Source organism: Sinohyriopsis cumingii, chromosome 19 (genome assembly GCF_028554795.1).
Source record: "Sinohyriopsis cumingii isolate HCF-2022 chromosome 19, ASM2855479v2, whole genome shotgun sequence".
Lineage (NCBI taxonomy): Eukaryota > Metazoa > Mollusca > Bivalvia > Unionida > Unionidae > Sinohyriopsis > Sinohyriopsis cumingii.
The window spans coordinates 8,245,413-8,264,304 of record NC_142979.1 but is presented as its reverse complement, the minus strand read 5'-3'; the positions used below and the strand labels follow the sequence as shown (position 1 = coordinate 8,264,304).

General features: G+C 38.2%; 1 protein-coding gene across 1 annotated transcript; it reads right to left on the bottom strand.

Moving 5' to 3' along the window:
• Positions 1 to 15,692: 15,692 nt before the first annotated feature.
• Positions 15,693 to 17,488, bottom strand: LOC149775111 (uncharacterized). Its single transcript, XM_089943350.1, has one exon. It carries the CDS (start codon positions 17,033 to 17,035, stop codon positions 15,890 to 15,892), a length of 1,146 nt encoding a protein of 381 aa, XP_089799476.1. The 5' UTR covers positions 17,036 to 17,488; the 3' UTR covers positions 15,693 to 15,889.
• Between the last annotated feature and the right edge of the window lie 1,404 nt (positions 17,489 to 18,892).

Below are 18,892 nucleotides of genomic sequence, written 5' to 3'. Positions count from 1 at the left end.
ACCAACTGGGTCATACCAAGTAGAACAAATCAATAAAGAATTTCAACGCAGGATAAAATCGATCACAGGAAAAGAATCAAAAATCGCTATTACGGTTCATGAACCGACGTTATCGTCGACGATTGAAATAAGCACACCGGGGTATATGGTTGATATTTATAACAGTTCAATAAGAACCATACTAGGATGGCCTAAGAATCCACCCGCGGACACCCCCCCCCCCATCAACTATCCTCAGACACGATAACGGAGATGGTGGTAGGCATATTGCTCCATACAACGTAAATATTGCATCGGTGATAGCAATCAATCTGGTGTGTGATGTTATCGAAGGGAGTTACCAGGTGGATACCAAGCAATCAAATCAGGCTCAACAGGGGTACATCCTTTATTCATTTTCACCAACAGCCCCTCCGGGATTTTTAATCGTTGAGAGTCCAATTAATCCGGTCTATATGCGATGCCATAATCGGTTTTTAACGAGAATTAATTTCAGACTTACCGATCAGTCAAATAACCTAATTGATTTACAAGAGGAGGAGTTAGTGATCACTCTGTTTGTAAGATCATAGCAGCAGGGGGGGCGATGACATCGACGCGGTCGTCGATGTGCTTACCGGACGCTGACGACGCTGGGATCGGCGCGCAGAAGGTATTAATTAAACCAAATGACGTTCCGGACAATTGTCGATTTGGCCCCTCGACGATGACAACGACGACGACGTCGTTTTTTTTTTACCAGGCGCTGACGACACCGGATCCGCTGAGTGCAGAAAGTACTAATTAAGCCAAATGACGTTTGGACAAAATGTCGGATTCGCCCCCCCCCCCCCCCCCGCTGCTTCATAAGGTGCTAGAGTTTTCAATAATGTTAAAGTTCTATAGGGCGATATAATGGCAATCATCGTTTTATTTCCATGTGGGTGATATAGTGGCCCCAATTCGTAACTGATAATTCGGGTTCGTTTCTTATCCACGCTGTTTTTCCATTAAACTAACTCTGAATCGTTTTCTCACGTCTTCCATCAATACCTTTTATTAACAATTTAACCGTTTATTTCCATCTAATGAATCGAACGCATTTTTAATACTCAATTGCTTTTTCCTCGTCCAAAATTGTATTATTTAGATCATACAAAATAAATATTCCATCTGCAGTCATGAAAACTGATCGAAGTCAAACTTTTGCATTAGTTCTAATATCATTTTGTGTATCTCAAATATATGTAAAGATAGATATAACCATACAACAGTCTCTCAAGGTTTCACGTTTTAAAATTTTGATACGTAGTATGTTTATACAATAAACAAAAGGAACTATTAAATTATCATATATGTTAATCATGACCTGAGCGTAGTCGAGTTATATGCGACTATTTCGTCTGGAGCAAAAGCAATACGGAATTTTTGTGTACATTTTTTGCAATTCTGATTTATAACGCTGGTCATAAAGACCGTATATGATTGGATTCGCCATGTGGTTAATAAAGAACGACCAGCGGAAAATATTGTACATCACTTTGCCCGAATAAGACATATGCGAAACAAAAGATTTGTTGAGAAACACACATATTCTAAGAATAAGATGCGGCAAAAAGCTTATGCAAAATACCGCGGTTATGAGAAAAAGAACAAGAGTTACTGTGGTGGCTTTCTTTAAACCATTTTTCTTGTGCCAATCTCCAGCTTTAGCACTTGCATTATGTTGATCTTTCTCATGATCGGTTCCCGTGGTGTCCTTATTACTTCGTTTATTTTCTTTTACTGAACTATTCTCATTTGGTTCGAACGGCCCTTCGTTGCTTTCTAGCGACCTGTCTGTTGTACTGTTTGTTTCTAACTCATTCTTACTTGCCGTCAACGACATTGGGGTAACACTATCTTTAAAATTCCTAATGCGTACAATCTGCCGCCAAATCAAGAAATATATTACACAGAGAACAACTGCACTGACTATGAACACAAACAACAAACCAAACTTTAAAATGGTTGGATACGGTGTGTCCCAGTATTCGTCCGACACGTCACAGTCAAACCCTGTTATGTTCGCCTTGCCTGTATCCACCGATTTGCTCCCATATAGGACCAAGGTAGGCCAGGAAATTGCAAAAGACAAAATACATCCTATGACGCATGCAATCTTTGCCTTGTCTTCAAGAATCTGAGTCCCATGGGGAACACACACTTTTCTGTATCTCTCAGCAGCAATAATAAGGAGAACAGCTGCCGATCCAATTGTAATGAAATAAGTCGTCAGTTTCATTGTCTTGCACACGGGTCCATTTTGAAACATAAGCGGGTACCGCTGCATATACAGCACAAACGGCATGGTAACACAACAAGCCAGAACATCGATGAGTGCCAAGCACAACACAAATGTCCTATATGACGAAGATTTGTACCTGAAGAAATAAATGTACGCAGAATGGCTGTTCCCAATAAACCCTACTAACATTAATATTCCAACGAATATAGCCCCTCCTATATTTTCCATTGCCACTTCGTCATTCAGAGCGCTCAAACTCGCGTTTCCTTCTTTGTCCAAGTTCATTTTTATAAAGCTGTTTAAAGCTACGTGTACGGAAGAGACTTCCGTTCTGTGGCCCTGTTTGTGTATTCCTCCAGGTAATTTTGCAGATAACTTTAATACGCTCTATAAAAATGTGGTTTCCCAGTCACATGAACATTCCTATTTTGATAAGTAGTGGACTGGGTGCATGTTGACATTGCAGGTGTAACGGTTTTATCATTCTGTCGGGTTAAATGTATTTTGACTGAAAGAGTTGGAATATTGCCATATCGTACAAGGTAATGACATTTCGGAATTCCTCTTTTATTATTAGTCGGTTAATGATATTCGGTATATCTCTGTTTTGATCGGTAGGTCATATGGTATTCGGTGTACAAGGTTTTTATTTACATCATCACATTTTCAATTCATTGGCTTACCGTTAAGTCATGATATTTGGAATACCTCTACTTCTTTTATGAATAAATTAATGTAAAACTCAGGATATCTATTTTTATATATTGTTATATTTGGAATACCAATGTTTTACCATAAAGTTGTATAATATTTAAAATAGATCTTATAGTATAATACACATTATGAGGTGATATCCAGCTTTTGGACAATTTTTTTAAAATTTAAAGTTATTTTGAAGCAAAGTTAACGCTCACTCAGTTTCAAGTTTGAAAAAAAAGATCACAGTTTCAAACATCGAAGAAAAATAGCTTCCTAAATAATATAAACCCTTAAGCCAAATATTTATTATTATTTGTTGAAAAATCGATTAAAATAAACAACAACAAAAATAATTTCCTTCGTAAGATAAGAATAAATTTAAAAAGATAATTTCCGTTGTAAGGAGAAGAAAGGATGAAAGATCTTCTTCTTCAAAGGATCAAGAGGTCGACAGACCACGCCCCAACAATCGAGTAATGGGAGCGGTTATAAATCATAAAATAGAAGAAGAGGAAAGAAATAGCCATATTCTTTGAACTAAAAAGTTATTATGTGCCTCTGACCGTTACAAGGTGGACATTGGAGACCGTTATAAGGTGGACAATAGAGACCGGTTTAAGGTGGACAATGGAGACCCTTATAAGGTGGACAGTGGAGACCGTTAAAAGGTGAACAAAGGAGACCGTTATAAGGTGGACAATGGAGACCCTTATAAGGTGGACACTGGAGACCGTTATAAGGTGGACATTGGAGACCGTTATGAGGTGTACAATGGAGACCGTTATAAGGTGGACATTGGAGACCGTTATAAGGTGGACATTGGAGACCGTTATGAGGTGGACTTTGGAGACCGTTATAAGATGGACAATGGAGACCGTTATACAGCTGACATTGGAGACCGTTAAAAGGTGGACATTGGAGACCGTTATAAGGTGGACAATGAAGACCGTTATAAGGTGGACATTGGAGACCGTTATACGGTTGACATTGGAGACCGTTATAAGGTGGACATTGGGGACCATTATAAGGTGGACATTGGAGACCCGTTGTAAGGTGGACATTGGAGACCCGTTATAAGGTGGACAATGAGACCGTTATAAGGTGGACAATAGAGACCGTTATAAGGTGGACATTGGAGACCGTTATAAGGTGGACATTGGAGACCCGTTATAAGGTGGACAATGAGACCGTTATAAGGTGGACAATAGAGACCGTTATAAAGTGGACAATAGAGACCGTTATAAGGTGGACATTGGAGACCGTTATAAGGTGGACAATGAGACCGTTATAAGGTGGACAATAGAGACCGTTATAAGGTGGACATTGGAGACCCGTTGTAAGGTGGACAATGAGACCGTTATAAGGTGGACAATAGAGACCGTTATAAGGTGGACATTGGAGACCGTTATAAGGTGGACATTGGAGACCGTTATAAGGTGGACATTGGAGACCCGTTATAAGGTGGACAATGAGACCGTTATAAGGTGGACAATAGAGACCGTTATAAGGTGGACATTGGAGACCGTTATATGGCGGACAATGAGACCGTTATAAGGTGGACAATAGAGACCGTTATAAGGTGGACATTGGAGACCCGTTATAAGGTGGACAATGAGACCGTTATAAGGTGGACAATAGAGACCGTTATAAGGTTGACATTGGAGACCGTTATAAGGTGGACATTGGAGACCGTTATAAGGTGGACAATGAAGACCGTTATAAGGTGGACATTGGAGACCGTTATAAGGTGGACAATAGAGACCGTTATAAGGTGGACAATAGAGACCGTTATAAGGTTGACATTGGAGACCGTTATAAGGTGGACATTGGAGACCGATATAAGGTGGACAATGAAGACCGTTATAAGGTGGACATTGGAGACCGTTATACGGTTGACATTGGAGACCGTTAAAAGGTGGACATTGGAGACCGTTATAAGGTGGACATTAGAGACCCGTTATAAGGTGGACAATGAGACCGTTATAAGGTGGACAATAGAGACCGTTATAAGGTGGACATTGGAGACCGATATAAGGTGGACAATGAAGACCGTTATAAGGTGGACATTGGAGACTGTTATACGGTTGACATTGGAGACCGTTAAAAGGTGGACATTGGAGACCGTTATAAGGTGGACATTAGAGACCCGTTATAAGGTGGACAATGAGACCGTTATAAGGTGGACAATAGAGACCGTTATAAGGTGGACATTGGAGACCGTTATGAGGTGTACAATGGAGACCGTTATAAGGTGGACAATGAGACCGTTATAAGGTGGACAATAGAGACCGTTATAAGGTGGACATTGGAGACCGTTATACGGTGGACAATGAGACCGTTATAAGGTGGACAATAGAGACCGTTATAAGGTGGATATTGGAGAAAGTTATAAGGTTGACATTGGAGACCGTTATACGGTGGACAATGAGACCGTTATAAGGTGGACAATAGAGACCGTTATAAGGTGGATATTGGAGATCCGTTATAAGGTGGACAATAGAGACCGTTATAAGGTGGACATTGGAGAAAGTTATAAGGTTGACATTGGAGAAAGTTATAAGGTTGACATTGGAGACCGTTATACGGTGGACAATGAGACCGTTATAAGGTGGACAATAGAGACCGTTATAAGGTGGATATTGGAGATCCGTTATAAGGTGGACAATAGAGACCGTTATAAGGTGGACATTGGAGAAAGTTATAAGGTTGACATTGGAGACCGTTATAAGGTGGACATTGGAGACCGTTATAAGGTGGACATTGGAGACCGTTATAAGGTGGACATTGCAGACCGTTATAAGGTAGACAAAGGAGACCGTTATAAGGTAGAGATTAAAGACCATTATAAGGTGGACATTCGAGACGGTTATAAGGTTGACAGTGGAGACCGTTATAAGGTGGACATTGGAGACCGTTATAAGGTGGACATTGGAGACCCGTTATAAGGTGGACATTGGAGACCGTTATACGGTTGACATTGGAGACCGTTATAAGGAGGACATTGGAGACCGTTATAAGGTGGACAATGAAGACCGTTATAAGGTTGACATTGGAGACCGTTATAAGGAGGACATTGGAGACCGTTATAAGGTGGACAATGAAGACCGTTATAAGGTGGACATTGGAGACCGTTATAAGGTGGACATTGGAGACCGTTGTAAGATGGACATTGGAGACCTGTTATAAGGTGGACAATGGAGACCGTTTTAAGGTGGACATTGGAGACCGTTATAAGGTGGACATTGGAGACCGTTATAAGGTGGACAATGAAGACCGTTATAAGGTGGACATTGGAGACCGTTATAAGGTGGACATTGCAGACCGTTATAAGGTAGACAAAGGAGACCGTTATAAGGTGGACATTGGAGACCGTTATAAGGTGGACAATGAAGACCGTTATAAGGTGGACATTGGAGACCGTTATAAGGTGGACATTGCAGACCGTTATAAGGTAGACAAAGGAGACCGTTATAAGGTGGACATTGGAGACCGATATAAGGTGGACAATGAAGACCGTTATAAGGTGGACAATGAAGACCGTTATAAGGTGGACATTGGAGACCGTTATAAGGTGGACACTGGAGACCGTTATAAGGTGGACATTGGAGACCGTTATAAGGTGGACATTGGAGACCGTTGTAAGATGGACATTGGAGACCTGTTATAAGGTGGACAATGAAGACCGTTATAAGGTAGACAAAGGAGACCGTTATAAGGTAGACAATGAAGACCGTTATAAGGTGGACAATGAAGACCGTTATAAGGTGGACATTGGAGACCGTTATAAGGTGGACATTGGAGACCGTTATAAGGTGGACAATGAAGACTGTTATAAGGTGGACAATGAAGACCGTTATAAGGTGGACATTGGAGACCGTTATAAGGTGGACATTGGAGACCGTTGTAAGATGGACATTGGAGACCTGTTATAAGGTGGACAATGGAGACCGTTTTAAGGTGGACATTGGAGACCGTTATAAGGTGGACATTGGAGACCGTTATAAGGTGGACAATGAAGACCGTTATAAGGTGGACATTGGAGACCGTTATAAGGTGGACATTGCAGACCGTTATAAGGTAGACAAAGGAGACCGTTATAAGGTAGAGATTAAAGACCATTATAAGGTGGACATTCGAGACGGTTATAAGGTTAACAATGGAGACCGTTAGAAGGTGGACATTCGAGAACGTATAAGCTTGACATTGGAGAGAATGTTGCATACCTCTACGCTGCTTCATGTACTGTGACTGAACTTTCTTTACTTGTGATCATTAGAAAATATCTGCGCAATCTAAACCAGACAGTTGATAAAATGGCCGATTCCACGAGTCCGCAAAATGCAAATAAACTAGTCAAAACACACTAATTTAAGCAGTTATTAAAACAGGGAAAATTAATTGTGTTAGATTAGACCATACCAGCTTACGAATGTGCAATGAATGTTTTATAAAATATATAAAAAGTAAAGATTTTATCGGGTATTTTTCCACTATATCTTTGCAATTCAGAAAGTGAAAATGACCACGTGGAGGTAACAGTCTTTTGAATAGTGCACATCTGAAGCAAGGGATCTGTGGCCTTAAACTAAGTAACAGAAACAAGTGAAATAAACGCGTTTAGTAAAATCCAGCAAATAATTCCTCTGGATACAAAGTGAGAATTTCCAAGGGTAAAACCAATACAACTAAATAAAGGTAAGGGTAAAACCAATGCAACTAAATAAAGGTAAGGGGTAAAATCAATACAACTAAATAAAGATAATTGAAAGTTATTGTATGAAAAGCTGGATATCCAAGAAAACCAGTGAGGAAAACCTAGGAAATTATTTCTCTTTAAAAATCAAAACCTACGCAATGTGCGAACTCGGAGAGCTCATTTACAGAGAAAATCAAATTAGTATAAATGTGTTTACCGTTCGACCTGGAACTTTTGTCCTCTATAGAGGGATGAAAAATAAACTGCTGTGATGTGCTCTGATTTGAAACGCCGAGTTTTTTGGGTCAATAATATACTAGAGATTAAAAAGCGTTATAGCCCTTGTTTTCTTCCCCCCTGGCTACCTGGAACTTTATTTGTATGTACCCCCTTGAAAAGGGGTGGGGGCAAACATGTAACATTATAATTTACCTTCAAATAAATTTTAATATGTAATAAGAGTTTTAAAAATAAAAATAGATACTTATAATATTAGTAAGGCTACCATTTTGTAGTAATTAAAAAACAAAGGACCAGGAAGCGAGGGTTGTGACTTTTTTCAAAATGTATAGTATTCCTTACTTTGAATACATTTATTTGTTTGATCTGTTTTGGCACGCTGTTTTATTATTTTCGGTTTACGTCTTCTTTTTCTCGGTCAACGTTTTCTCACCGTGCTAATGTCATGATATTATAGATATCGTTTTACTTTTGTACGTCAAAAAAATGGATGTTTTCTTTTACGTCAATTAATACTTTCTTGTACGTCCGTGCTTATTCATTTCTATTTTATAAATATTTGTGTCATCAACAATAAGGTACCAGACAAGATTTAACACCCAACTTTCCTAACTTGATAAAAGAAATGGAAACCATTTCTAAAGCAACGTCTCCTCCTCTGTCGGCAGCAAAGACGACTTCTTCTTCTTCTCTAGCAAATGCTCATGCAGCTTAAAAAAAGGGACCTCACCCAAGTTCAAGGGAGAACCAAGCTTTTACAACGTTTACTGAATTAATTCAAACAAGAACTGTCACCATCTAGTTCGTTAATGACACCACTTCGTCGAGAGCTATCTATTATGAAGTTGATACGACATAACGACAATCGGTGGAGATCAATTCCATTATACCAGAGTGATAAGATTTCTTTCATTATTTTTGCTCCCGAAACAAAATTTGTCACCAAAATGACGTGAACACGACTCGCGTTCCAAGACACAGTCTTCCTCCAAAATGGGGAACAGAAAAGTATTCACTCCTCCTTCAGCTAAACATTAAAATGCTTGGTCGGTACTGACTAAATCCAATCCTACGATGCGAAAACAAATCATTCAAAAAGCACAAGGAAATCTCCAATGCCGTGTGTGATTGTTCTTTGAATGTTTTGAAAGTGACGGTGCCTTTGTCCAAGGTACAGAAACAACAATGAGGAAGACATCAGAATGTTCTCCGCCAAATGTTAATAAAGAATACACCCATCAGTCAAAAACAATGTTGGTTCAACGAGAAGGGTTTATACCCATACTGAAAGGACCCTTGTTAAAATTGGCTGCTCATTTATTTGGATCTGCTGCTGGGCCACATTTGGGAGGAATTGTGAGATAAGGCGTAAGAAAAAAAGAAACAAAGGATACTTTTTTTTTCTAAAACGACATCACACTCGTACCTTTGAATTTTATGGAAGGACGAACAGTCGCTTTAGTTCATTAAAAACGATGGATGGAACTCCATCTTTGGTACGAATAACTGATACATCAGTATTCTAATCGCACCGAGATGACAAAACAACACGAATGACACGGCTTGATGCTTCAAACTGATTTGTCAGAAACATAAATATTACAACGGCAAGGCCAATAACTGCAACGTTCTCAACTCTATCACCAGAAAGCTTTAGACGAGACTGCTATACCTACTCTCTCAAAACGATCATTAAAACGAACACAAAGTGACAAACACAGGCACAGACACAAAGATTAAAAATGGAGACACACAAGTAGTATTAAGACTCAGTCTGTTTCAATAACAAGTCTGATTGCAACTTCCTTGTTTACACCGACCCTTATTCCCAAGGGAGAAGAAATAGATGATTGGTCAAAGAGATGATGTCGACACATTCTTCAGCAAAGAATAAAAAAGAAGGAAGGGAAGACAGAAGTGAAAAAAGACTAATAAAAAGTCACCACAAACACAAAAACCAGCATCTACTCATGTTATTTGTTGTCCAAACCACTGCCACACAAATCTAAGAGTAGTATTGAGCCATAGGTGATTTTTTAAAGAGCAACAACAGAGAGCCCATTATCTTGAAGACACATTTAGTAACCATTTACTACAATCTGCTGCAAGCAATGGTTGTATCAGACTGCTAATACCTAACTTTAACGTATACGTCTCTTCTATAAAATGGAAGGCATGAAAGGAACCGTTTACTTGCCTCAGTTACAAAGAGTGACCAAGAAAGATATCAAAATCATTCTCAAAGAACACGTAAAAACGACTCAAAGAAGTTAAAGTGCGTTGGAAAGGATATTCATCAAGTTTAGAAACATGGCTTGCCGCTTTACAAGTCATCAACTAAAAGTAGATGAGGAAGTAATCATCAGGAAGTAATCATCAGCAGCTAACATTTTAGAGTTTCTCTCTTCAATAACTAAAAAATCAACCTTTGTGGGTGTGGTGTGGTGAGCGTGTGCCTAAAACTCAAATCATTTTTTATCTGCCAAAGATGTGTCGTGTATTGTATCATCGGAGCAGACATCGCTAATCTGAGTTTGCAACAACAAGACCAAACAAGTGTGAACGATTTTGCTTAGCAGTTCTATTGTTCCAGATCCTTCCTTAAAATACGCTACAGTCATTAGGAACAAAAACGGTAACATTGCGGCCAGCGCCAGTCACCAATCTTCCAGTCAGAAAAGCAGCAACCCTAATTTGTAACATTTGGATACACTTTCTCCCTTAACATGTATTAACTCCTCGGAAACCAGAACCATCGAACAATGAATAATCAACTTTTATTTAACTTTACCGAGTGACAGGTTTACGGATTTGTTTCCCTAAAATACCCTATCTTGTTTCACGGCTAAACTACATCAATCGATACAACTGGATCTCGTTAGGAAGTGACTGTGCTAGAAATCATTCATCTTATGCAATCCCCAACGAAGGTCAAAATACTTTCCTCGTCTGCATTTTGAACAAACAGTTAATAATCCTCCCATTTACGAATCTAAAATGGAGAAGTCTTACAAATGTATGTTGATCGAGCTCCCATAAAGGACGTTTACAACAACGGTTAATTCTACAAGTAGTTTCGTCGAAATGAACGAAAGGACTAAATTTATTGTTTGTGTACTCAGATGTGGCCGAGTACAACGTTGTGAAAAATAGAGCCTCTCCGTTACTGACAGACATTTCTTTCAAACTTTATTATGTTGGTGGAAGGTGGAAACATATATCACGTTCACCATAATGTGTTCATCCTCATCATGTTCCTGTCAGAAAATAGTATTTTGACAGTGTCAATATTAGTATCAAAGGAAATCGTTGACAAAATATTCTATTCTCGAGAGGAAAAGTCATTGTGAAACTACATTATCATGTGTGCCAAAGAGTCGCTCGCCAAATCTCTTGAGGTACGGAAAACGAGCCAATAGGTCACATCTTGATGCTTCCGTGGTATGGAAACCTGACACCTTGGATGTCTTCAACGACAAAGAGTTGACAGAAAATGACGATCATGACAGTGTTTGATTTAACTTACAAAATGGTACTAACAGCTGCCTCGCATGGCATTCAGCATTAAGAGGTTAGTGTTAGGACTGGACCTGGTGTCAGGATAATGTAACTGGGTAGGACATCCTGCTACATGTCTGCGGCATGATGCCCCAGTGTTAGACATCACTGTAAACTGTGACACTGCAGATATCGTAGCGATATGACTGAAAAATTGTTAAGCTACGTTAAATATCCAAATCACACACACACACACACACACACACACACTCAAAATAAATACCAACACTTCTTAGAATCTTTAAGATAATGCATACAATTATTGACTTTTGTTAAGGTGAATATGCAGTTTTGTGTACCAGTAAACCTCATAGAGACCAACACTATAGAAAAACGATATCACCACAGCTGCAATAGTGGTACTGAAGAAATATATATGACCTTGAGTATTCTAACTGAACTGTGAATTATTTCTCCTTAATGCACTGCATTAATTTTAGAAATTCCAATTGCTATGACTTGACTGCATTTTATATCATATAAATAGCGGTCATGCGATACTGATCTGGAATTTTTTTAATACATTCTACGTAAAACATTTGGCTCATAGTCGGTTTCCAGTGCATCTGCTGTCAAGATTAATAAGTATGAACTCATTATAACAGCAAATCCACCCCACAAACCCCTCTTAGACTTAAGACTAAATTTTGCATTTCCAGACAACACCTCTTATTATAAGCTCAAACTGTCATTGCACCATAACGCTCACGCATGTCATCAATCAAAGCAGGCTTTACGAGGAACTCAACCATCATAAATTACTGGATATTTACTGGAGATTTTATGAAAATGTACACGTTTTTTTTCGGGGGGGGGGGGATACTGACATTTATAGAAAAGAAAAGCAATGAGTGTGATCATGTACAGTACATTCACTCAAGAAAATATCATTGTGACCCTAGTCCACTCGTGTACAGCGACTTGGTTATGCTAGGTCATCATCGCAAGCCACTAGTACACGTGCTTACACATCGGTCGTGAACGAAATGGATCGGAGACCTTTCGATGTCTAAGATGGGGTTTGGTATTCTGATGCCACGTGAAGAACCTACTAAAAAACGAATAAGTGCTACCTAATATAAAATGTTTTATTGATGGGTTTAAAGGAATATAATTTAAATTATTTGGATTTTTAATTACGTGATTGAGAAATTACCTACAATTTACACTTCAATAAAGACACAAACATAGTCATTTAATGCTATAATTAGTTCCTAGCGCGTTAGCGTTGACGTTGGAATATTATCGTTGGCAACACGGGCTGTGTTTAGAAGGAGGCACTAACTAGAAATACCATTCCCACCCCAATTTTTGAACATTTTTTTTTTTTTGGCGGGGGGGGGGGATTTTTTTAATTTGATGATGTTGTTGTTGTTGTAGGGTTTAACGCCATTTTTAGCACAAGATAAAGCATTTAATTTGCTCCCATATAGGACCAAGGTAAGCCAAGAAATGGCAAAATAAACAATACATCCTATGACGCATGCAATCTTTGCCCTGTCTTCAAGAAACTGAGTTCCATGGGGAACACACACTTTTCTGTATCTCTCTGCGGCAATAATCAGGAGAACAGCTGCCCTCCAATATTTTCCATTGCCACTTCGTCATTCAGAGCGATCAAACTCATGCTTTCTTCTTGATCCGAGTTCATGTTCAGAAGTTGAATAAAGCTACGCCTACGAATGAGATTTCCGTCTTGTTGCCCTGTTTGTGCTATCCTTCCAGGTAAATGTGTCAGCTGCTTAATATGGATGATGGATATTGTACTGTTTGACAGTCATATGAACATTTTCTATTTTTGTTGCTCGCCGATGAGTAACAACTATACAAAGATTAGAGAATCTTGTTACAGGGGTAATATTTATTTTTAACACTCCGTTGTTCCTGGTCATTTTTAAATATTTATTTCATCCTGGTATTAATGATTGTTATCGTGCCGTGTTGATTTCAATTATTTACTGCAACTTAATAATAGTTCACAGGGTACACAACGTTTTTTAGTACTTGCTATACGTGACCTCATTCACCTTATGGGATCGATTACTGGTTAGCATTCAAATTAAGCTTCCTTCTGAAATGGAGTAACAAAAGTAAACCACAAGCATCCCACACCCCATTGAATGCTGAAGAGCTTTCTAACACCTTCTATGGCAAGTAGGAAGATACAGCTGATGGTTTTAACCAAATATAAAGCAATCTCTGAAGGGAAAGATGGCGCTTTTGCAAGATGGCTTTATAGTAAGACATAATTTAATCAAGACGACATCGCTGTAATCGAATACAAATAATAGCGAAGTTACTGATTTTACAGTGAAATAAATGCGCATTAAGTATTTAAGGCGCTTTGTAATTGCTGTGATTTAGAGCGTTACATTTAAAGGAAGTTCTAGTCACCTCGGCAGGTATATTGGTCTTGTGAGCTTATTGCCTTTTTCAGCACATGATACATTGCAGCCAGCATATCTAGTGGAACCCGGACGAATCTCGGGAAAAAGTCCCTCCCACGGGAAGATTCTGGCAAGCTTTCTCACATACCCATGTTAGGCCAAGCCTATGACTCGAACAAACGCAGACAGAAGAGGTGAGGTCTCAGTGATCTGCAAAGGCGAACGCATTACACCATTTGCCCATCCCGGACCCCCGAGAGGAATTTATGGATATGATTAATGGACGGTTGTACTTCCCTGTTTTGCAATGGGCTTCGTATCAACAATAAGAACATAAACTTTATTATGTGGCAGAATGTGTACAGAGTAATTATTAGACACAAAGATATACGGCAACATATATGTATGTATGTATGTATGTATGTATGTATGTATGTATGTATGTATGTATGCATGTGTGTGTGTGTGTGTGTGTGTCTTACTGACTGACGACTGACTGACAGACTTTATTTCATTCAGTTAATTCTTCGTTAGTACAGAAAAGATAGGAACATTAATGGACTTACAGTACACTATATATATATATATATATATCAACAAAAGTAAAGAAAACGCAATATCTAAACACATGAGTGAGACAACTCAATGCAAACGAGATATATATGCAACATAGATTAAGAGAGGAAGATAAAGGAATTGGAATTATTTAAATTCGACTGTAACGATTTAAATGGATTATCATGTTCTCTCTCACTTAGAACACCTGTAAATAATTTATAAGATAGAAATGAAATGGGTCCATTTCCCTAATTTAATACATGTAAGTAGGTATGTATGTATTTATGTATGTATGTATGTATGTAGGTAGGTAGGTAGGTAGGTAGATATGTAGGTAGGTAGGTAGGTAGGTATGCAAGATAATGAAAGAACAACATTCACCATATCCTTTGTTTGTATGCAAGGACGCGTGTTGTTTGGTCAATAAGGGTGTGTGTCTGTTTGTAAGGATGTGATTATTTGTTATTAAGAATATTTTTTAATTTGTAATTATTTTTAACTTGTAAATACTTCGACAATTATTACAATTATTTTATAACTTTTAGTTTTTATAATTAGATAGTTCCGGATTTTTAGTTAGTCTCCGCTGTATTCAGTGTCGGTTTCGATATTTAGTGTTAATTTCATTGTCAGACAAGGAAATTAAATATTTTGGTACAGTTTAGTGCCATATAAATTCCGTTAATCATTTCGGTATTTAATTATTAATTTTAATCTTGGCTATGTTAGGAAAGTCAATAGGGACATTTAGTTTCAGCTAAATTCCATATTAGTTTCCGGATCTTATTAAGACCGTTCCTCTGAGACTATGATATATGGGCACCAGCATGTAAAAATCACTACTCCTTAACCTATATAACCTCATTACAGCCACCATTTTGAATTTATCTTGACACCTGAACACTAAGTTTACTGGCACTCGAGTGACTATATCATCATTTTTGTAACGTTGTATGTTGGATTGTCATTAGTTATGTTAGATATACACAGTGACCCACAACGGTCGATTTACATTAGAAACCATACCATTCCATTTATTCTTAATGTGAGAGACGATGTTAAATTCCCATAGGGCCCAAAAATGGCCAACAATATTATATCTTCTGAAGGTTTTAGCACTATATTTCTATAGGACCCAAAACTGACATACACTGCTACAATTCCTACAGATACCCACAGTATCCCATAATATTAAATTTCCCTTATTTCCATACTGATCCACAGAGTTAGAGTAATTGACATTTTTAACATCAAACGTCCCTTGTTCCCAGAGTGGTACAAAACACAATGGCAGCGTAATTTTTAATTTTTTCCGTATATCCATGCTAGCCAGACTGTCTTCATTCTGGCTCCAATAACTAGCGAAAACGCAACAGTTTCATAGTTTCAAGTTATCAGTTTTGAAATTCAATATGTTTGCAAAATAACACAAATATGTGAAATGATTGTGGACTCGAAGTGACTTCAGGCAAGAGATAAATTTTGCTATTTTCTTGTACAAAAGCAGCATGATATGTTTTTGTATATTCTTTGCAATTCTGATCTATACCTTTGGTCATAAAGACCATACATGATTGGATTAGCCATGTGGTTGATAAAGAACGACCAGCGGAAAATATTGTACATCACCCTGCCAAGAAAGGACATATCGGAAACAAAAGATTTGTTCAGAAATTCACAAATTCTAAGAATAAGATGCGGCAAAAAGCTTATACAAAATATTGTGGTTATGAGAAATAGAACAAGAGTTGCTGTGTCGGCTTTCTTCAAGTCTTTTTTCTGATGTGAATTTTTAACATTATCATTTGCATGATGTTGATCTTTCTCATGATCTAAGGCCATGGTGTCAGTAGTCTTCTGTTTACTTTCTTCTTCTGTTTTATTCTTGTCGGGTTCATGCGGTCCTTCGTTGTCATTCAGTGGCCTTTCTGTTGTTTTCAAAGACGATGGCGTAGCACTATCTAGAAAATGCCTCCTGCGTACAATCTGCCGCCAAATCAAGGAATATATTACACTGAGGACAACTGCACTGACTATGAACACAAATAACAAACCAAACTTTAAAATGGTTGGATACGGTGTGTCCCAGTATTCGTCCGACACGTCACAGTCAAATCCTGTTATGTTCGTCTTGCCTGTATCCACCGATTTGCTCCCATATAGGACCAATGTAGGCCAGGAAATTGCAAAAGAAACAATACATCCTATGACGCATGCAATCTTTGCCCTGTCTTCAAGAATCTGAGTTCCATGGGGAACACACACTTTTCTGTATCTCTCAGCGGCAATAATAAGGAGAACAGCTGCCGATCCAATTGTAATGAAATAAGTCGTCAGTTTCATTATCTTGCACACGGGTCCATTTTGAAACATAAGCGGGTACCGCTGCATATACAGCACAAACGGCATGGTAACACAACAAGCCAGAACGTCAATGAGTGCCAAGCACAACACAAATGTCCTATATGACGAAGATTTGTACCTGAAGAAATAAATGTACACAGAATGGCTGTTCCCAATAAACCCTACTAACATTAATATTCCAACGAATATGGCCCCTCCTATATTTTCCATTGCCACTTCGTCATTCAGAGCGATCAAACTCATGCTTTCTTCTTGATCCGAGTTCATGTTCAGAAGTTGAATAAAGCTACGCCTACGAATGGGACTTCCGTCCTGTTGCCCTGTTTGTGCTATCCTTCCAGGTAAATTTGTCAGCTGCTTAATATGGATGATAGATATTGTACTGTTTGACAGTCACATGAACATTCCCTTTTTTTGTTGCACGCCGATGAGTAACGACTCTACAAAGATTAGAGAATCTTGTTACAGGGGTAATATTTATTTTTAAAACTCCGTTGTTCCTGGTCACTTTTAAATATTCATTTCATCCTGGCATTAATGATTGTTATCGTGCCGTGTTGATTTCAATTATTTACTGCAACTTATAATAGTTCACAGGGTACACAACGTTTTTTAGTACTTGCTATACGTGACCTCAAAAGCCTTATGGGATCGATTACTTGTTAGCATTCAAATTAAGCTTCCTTCTGAAATGGAGTAACACAAGTATTTTAAAAGCATCCCACACCCCACTGAATGCCGAAGAACTTTCTAACACCTTCGATGGCAAGTAGGAAGATACAGCTGATGGTTTTAACCAAATATAAAGCAATCTCTGAAGGGACAGATGGCGCTTTTTGCAAGATGGCTGACAGCGCTTTTTGCAAGATGGCTTTATAGTGAGACATAATTTAATCAAGACGACATCGCTGTAATCGAATACAAATAATAGCGAAGTTACTGATTTTATAGTGAAATAAATGCGCATTAAGTATTTAAGCCGCTTTGCTGTGATTTAGAGCGTTACATTTAAAGGAAGTTCTAGTCACCTCGACAGGTATGTTGGTCTTGTGAGCTTATTGCCTTTTTCAACACATGATACATTGCAGCCAACATATCTAGTGGAACCCGGACAAATCTCGGGGAAAAAGCCCCTCCCACGGGAAGATTCTGGCAAGCTTTCTCACATACCCATGTTAGGCCAAGCCTATGACTCGAACAAACGCAGACAGAGTGAGGTCTCAGTGATCTGTAAAGGCGAAAGCCTTACACCATTTGCCCACCCCGGACCCCCGAGAGATATTTTTAGATATGATTAATGGACGGTTGTACTTCCCTGTTTCGCAATGGGCTTCGTATCAACAATAAGAACATAAACTTTATTATATGGCAGAATGTGTACAGAGTAGTTATTAGACACAAAGATATACGGCAAAATAAATGGGGTATGCATTATTATCGTATGATGTCAAAACAAATACAACGTAAACATTACAATATGAAGAACGCACGGACAGGCATATATATATATATATATATATATATATATATATATATATATATATATATATATATATATATATATATATATATATATATATATATATATACACGCACTTAGATAACTTAGATACAGATACATGTATCATGTAAAGGATGTTTACCACATTTACGACCTTACTATTATTGGATTATTTATGTAAGTTCTTTTCGTCATGTCCCGGCTGTGGCACAACTGTGAGAAATGTCACTCCTGGCAATGATGGTGGGTTTCTTTTAGATCTCTTTGCGTGCGAAGAGGTACCGGGGTTGAACAGCAAGAGGAAGTGAGAATTCTGAAGTTCTGGCGTAGCAACTTTTTTAAGGTTAAAATCAAACAACGTTCAATATAGCAAATTTCACTTGAAGTTAAACATTTTAAATATAGAAATACACATAAAATTATTAACTTATTCTAAGCTTACCAACTGCATACGATTCCGAAATATCCTTGTTTTAAAACTATGACGTAAATAATTAAATATCGAATGAGCCAAAGATTATCAAAGTATACATGCTATACTGTAAAATTTTAATATTTTATAAAATAATACCGAAATCATTTTGTTGTAAGGACGAATTATTAAATGTTGAACCTTAAATACC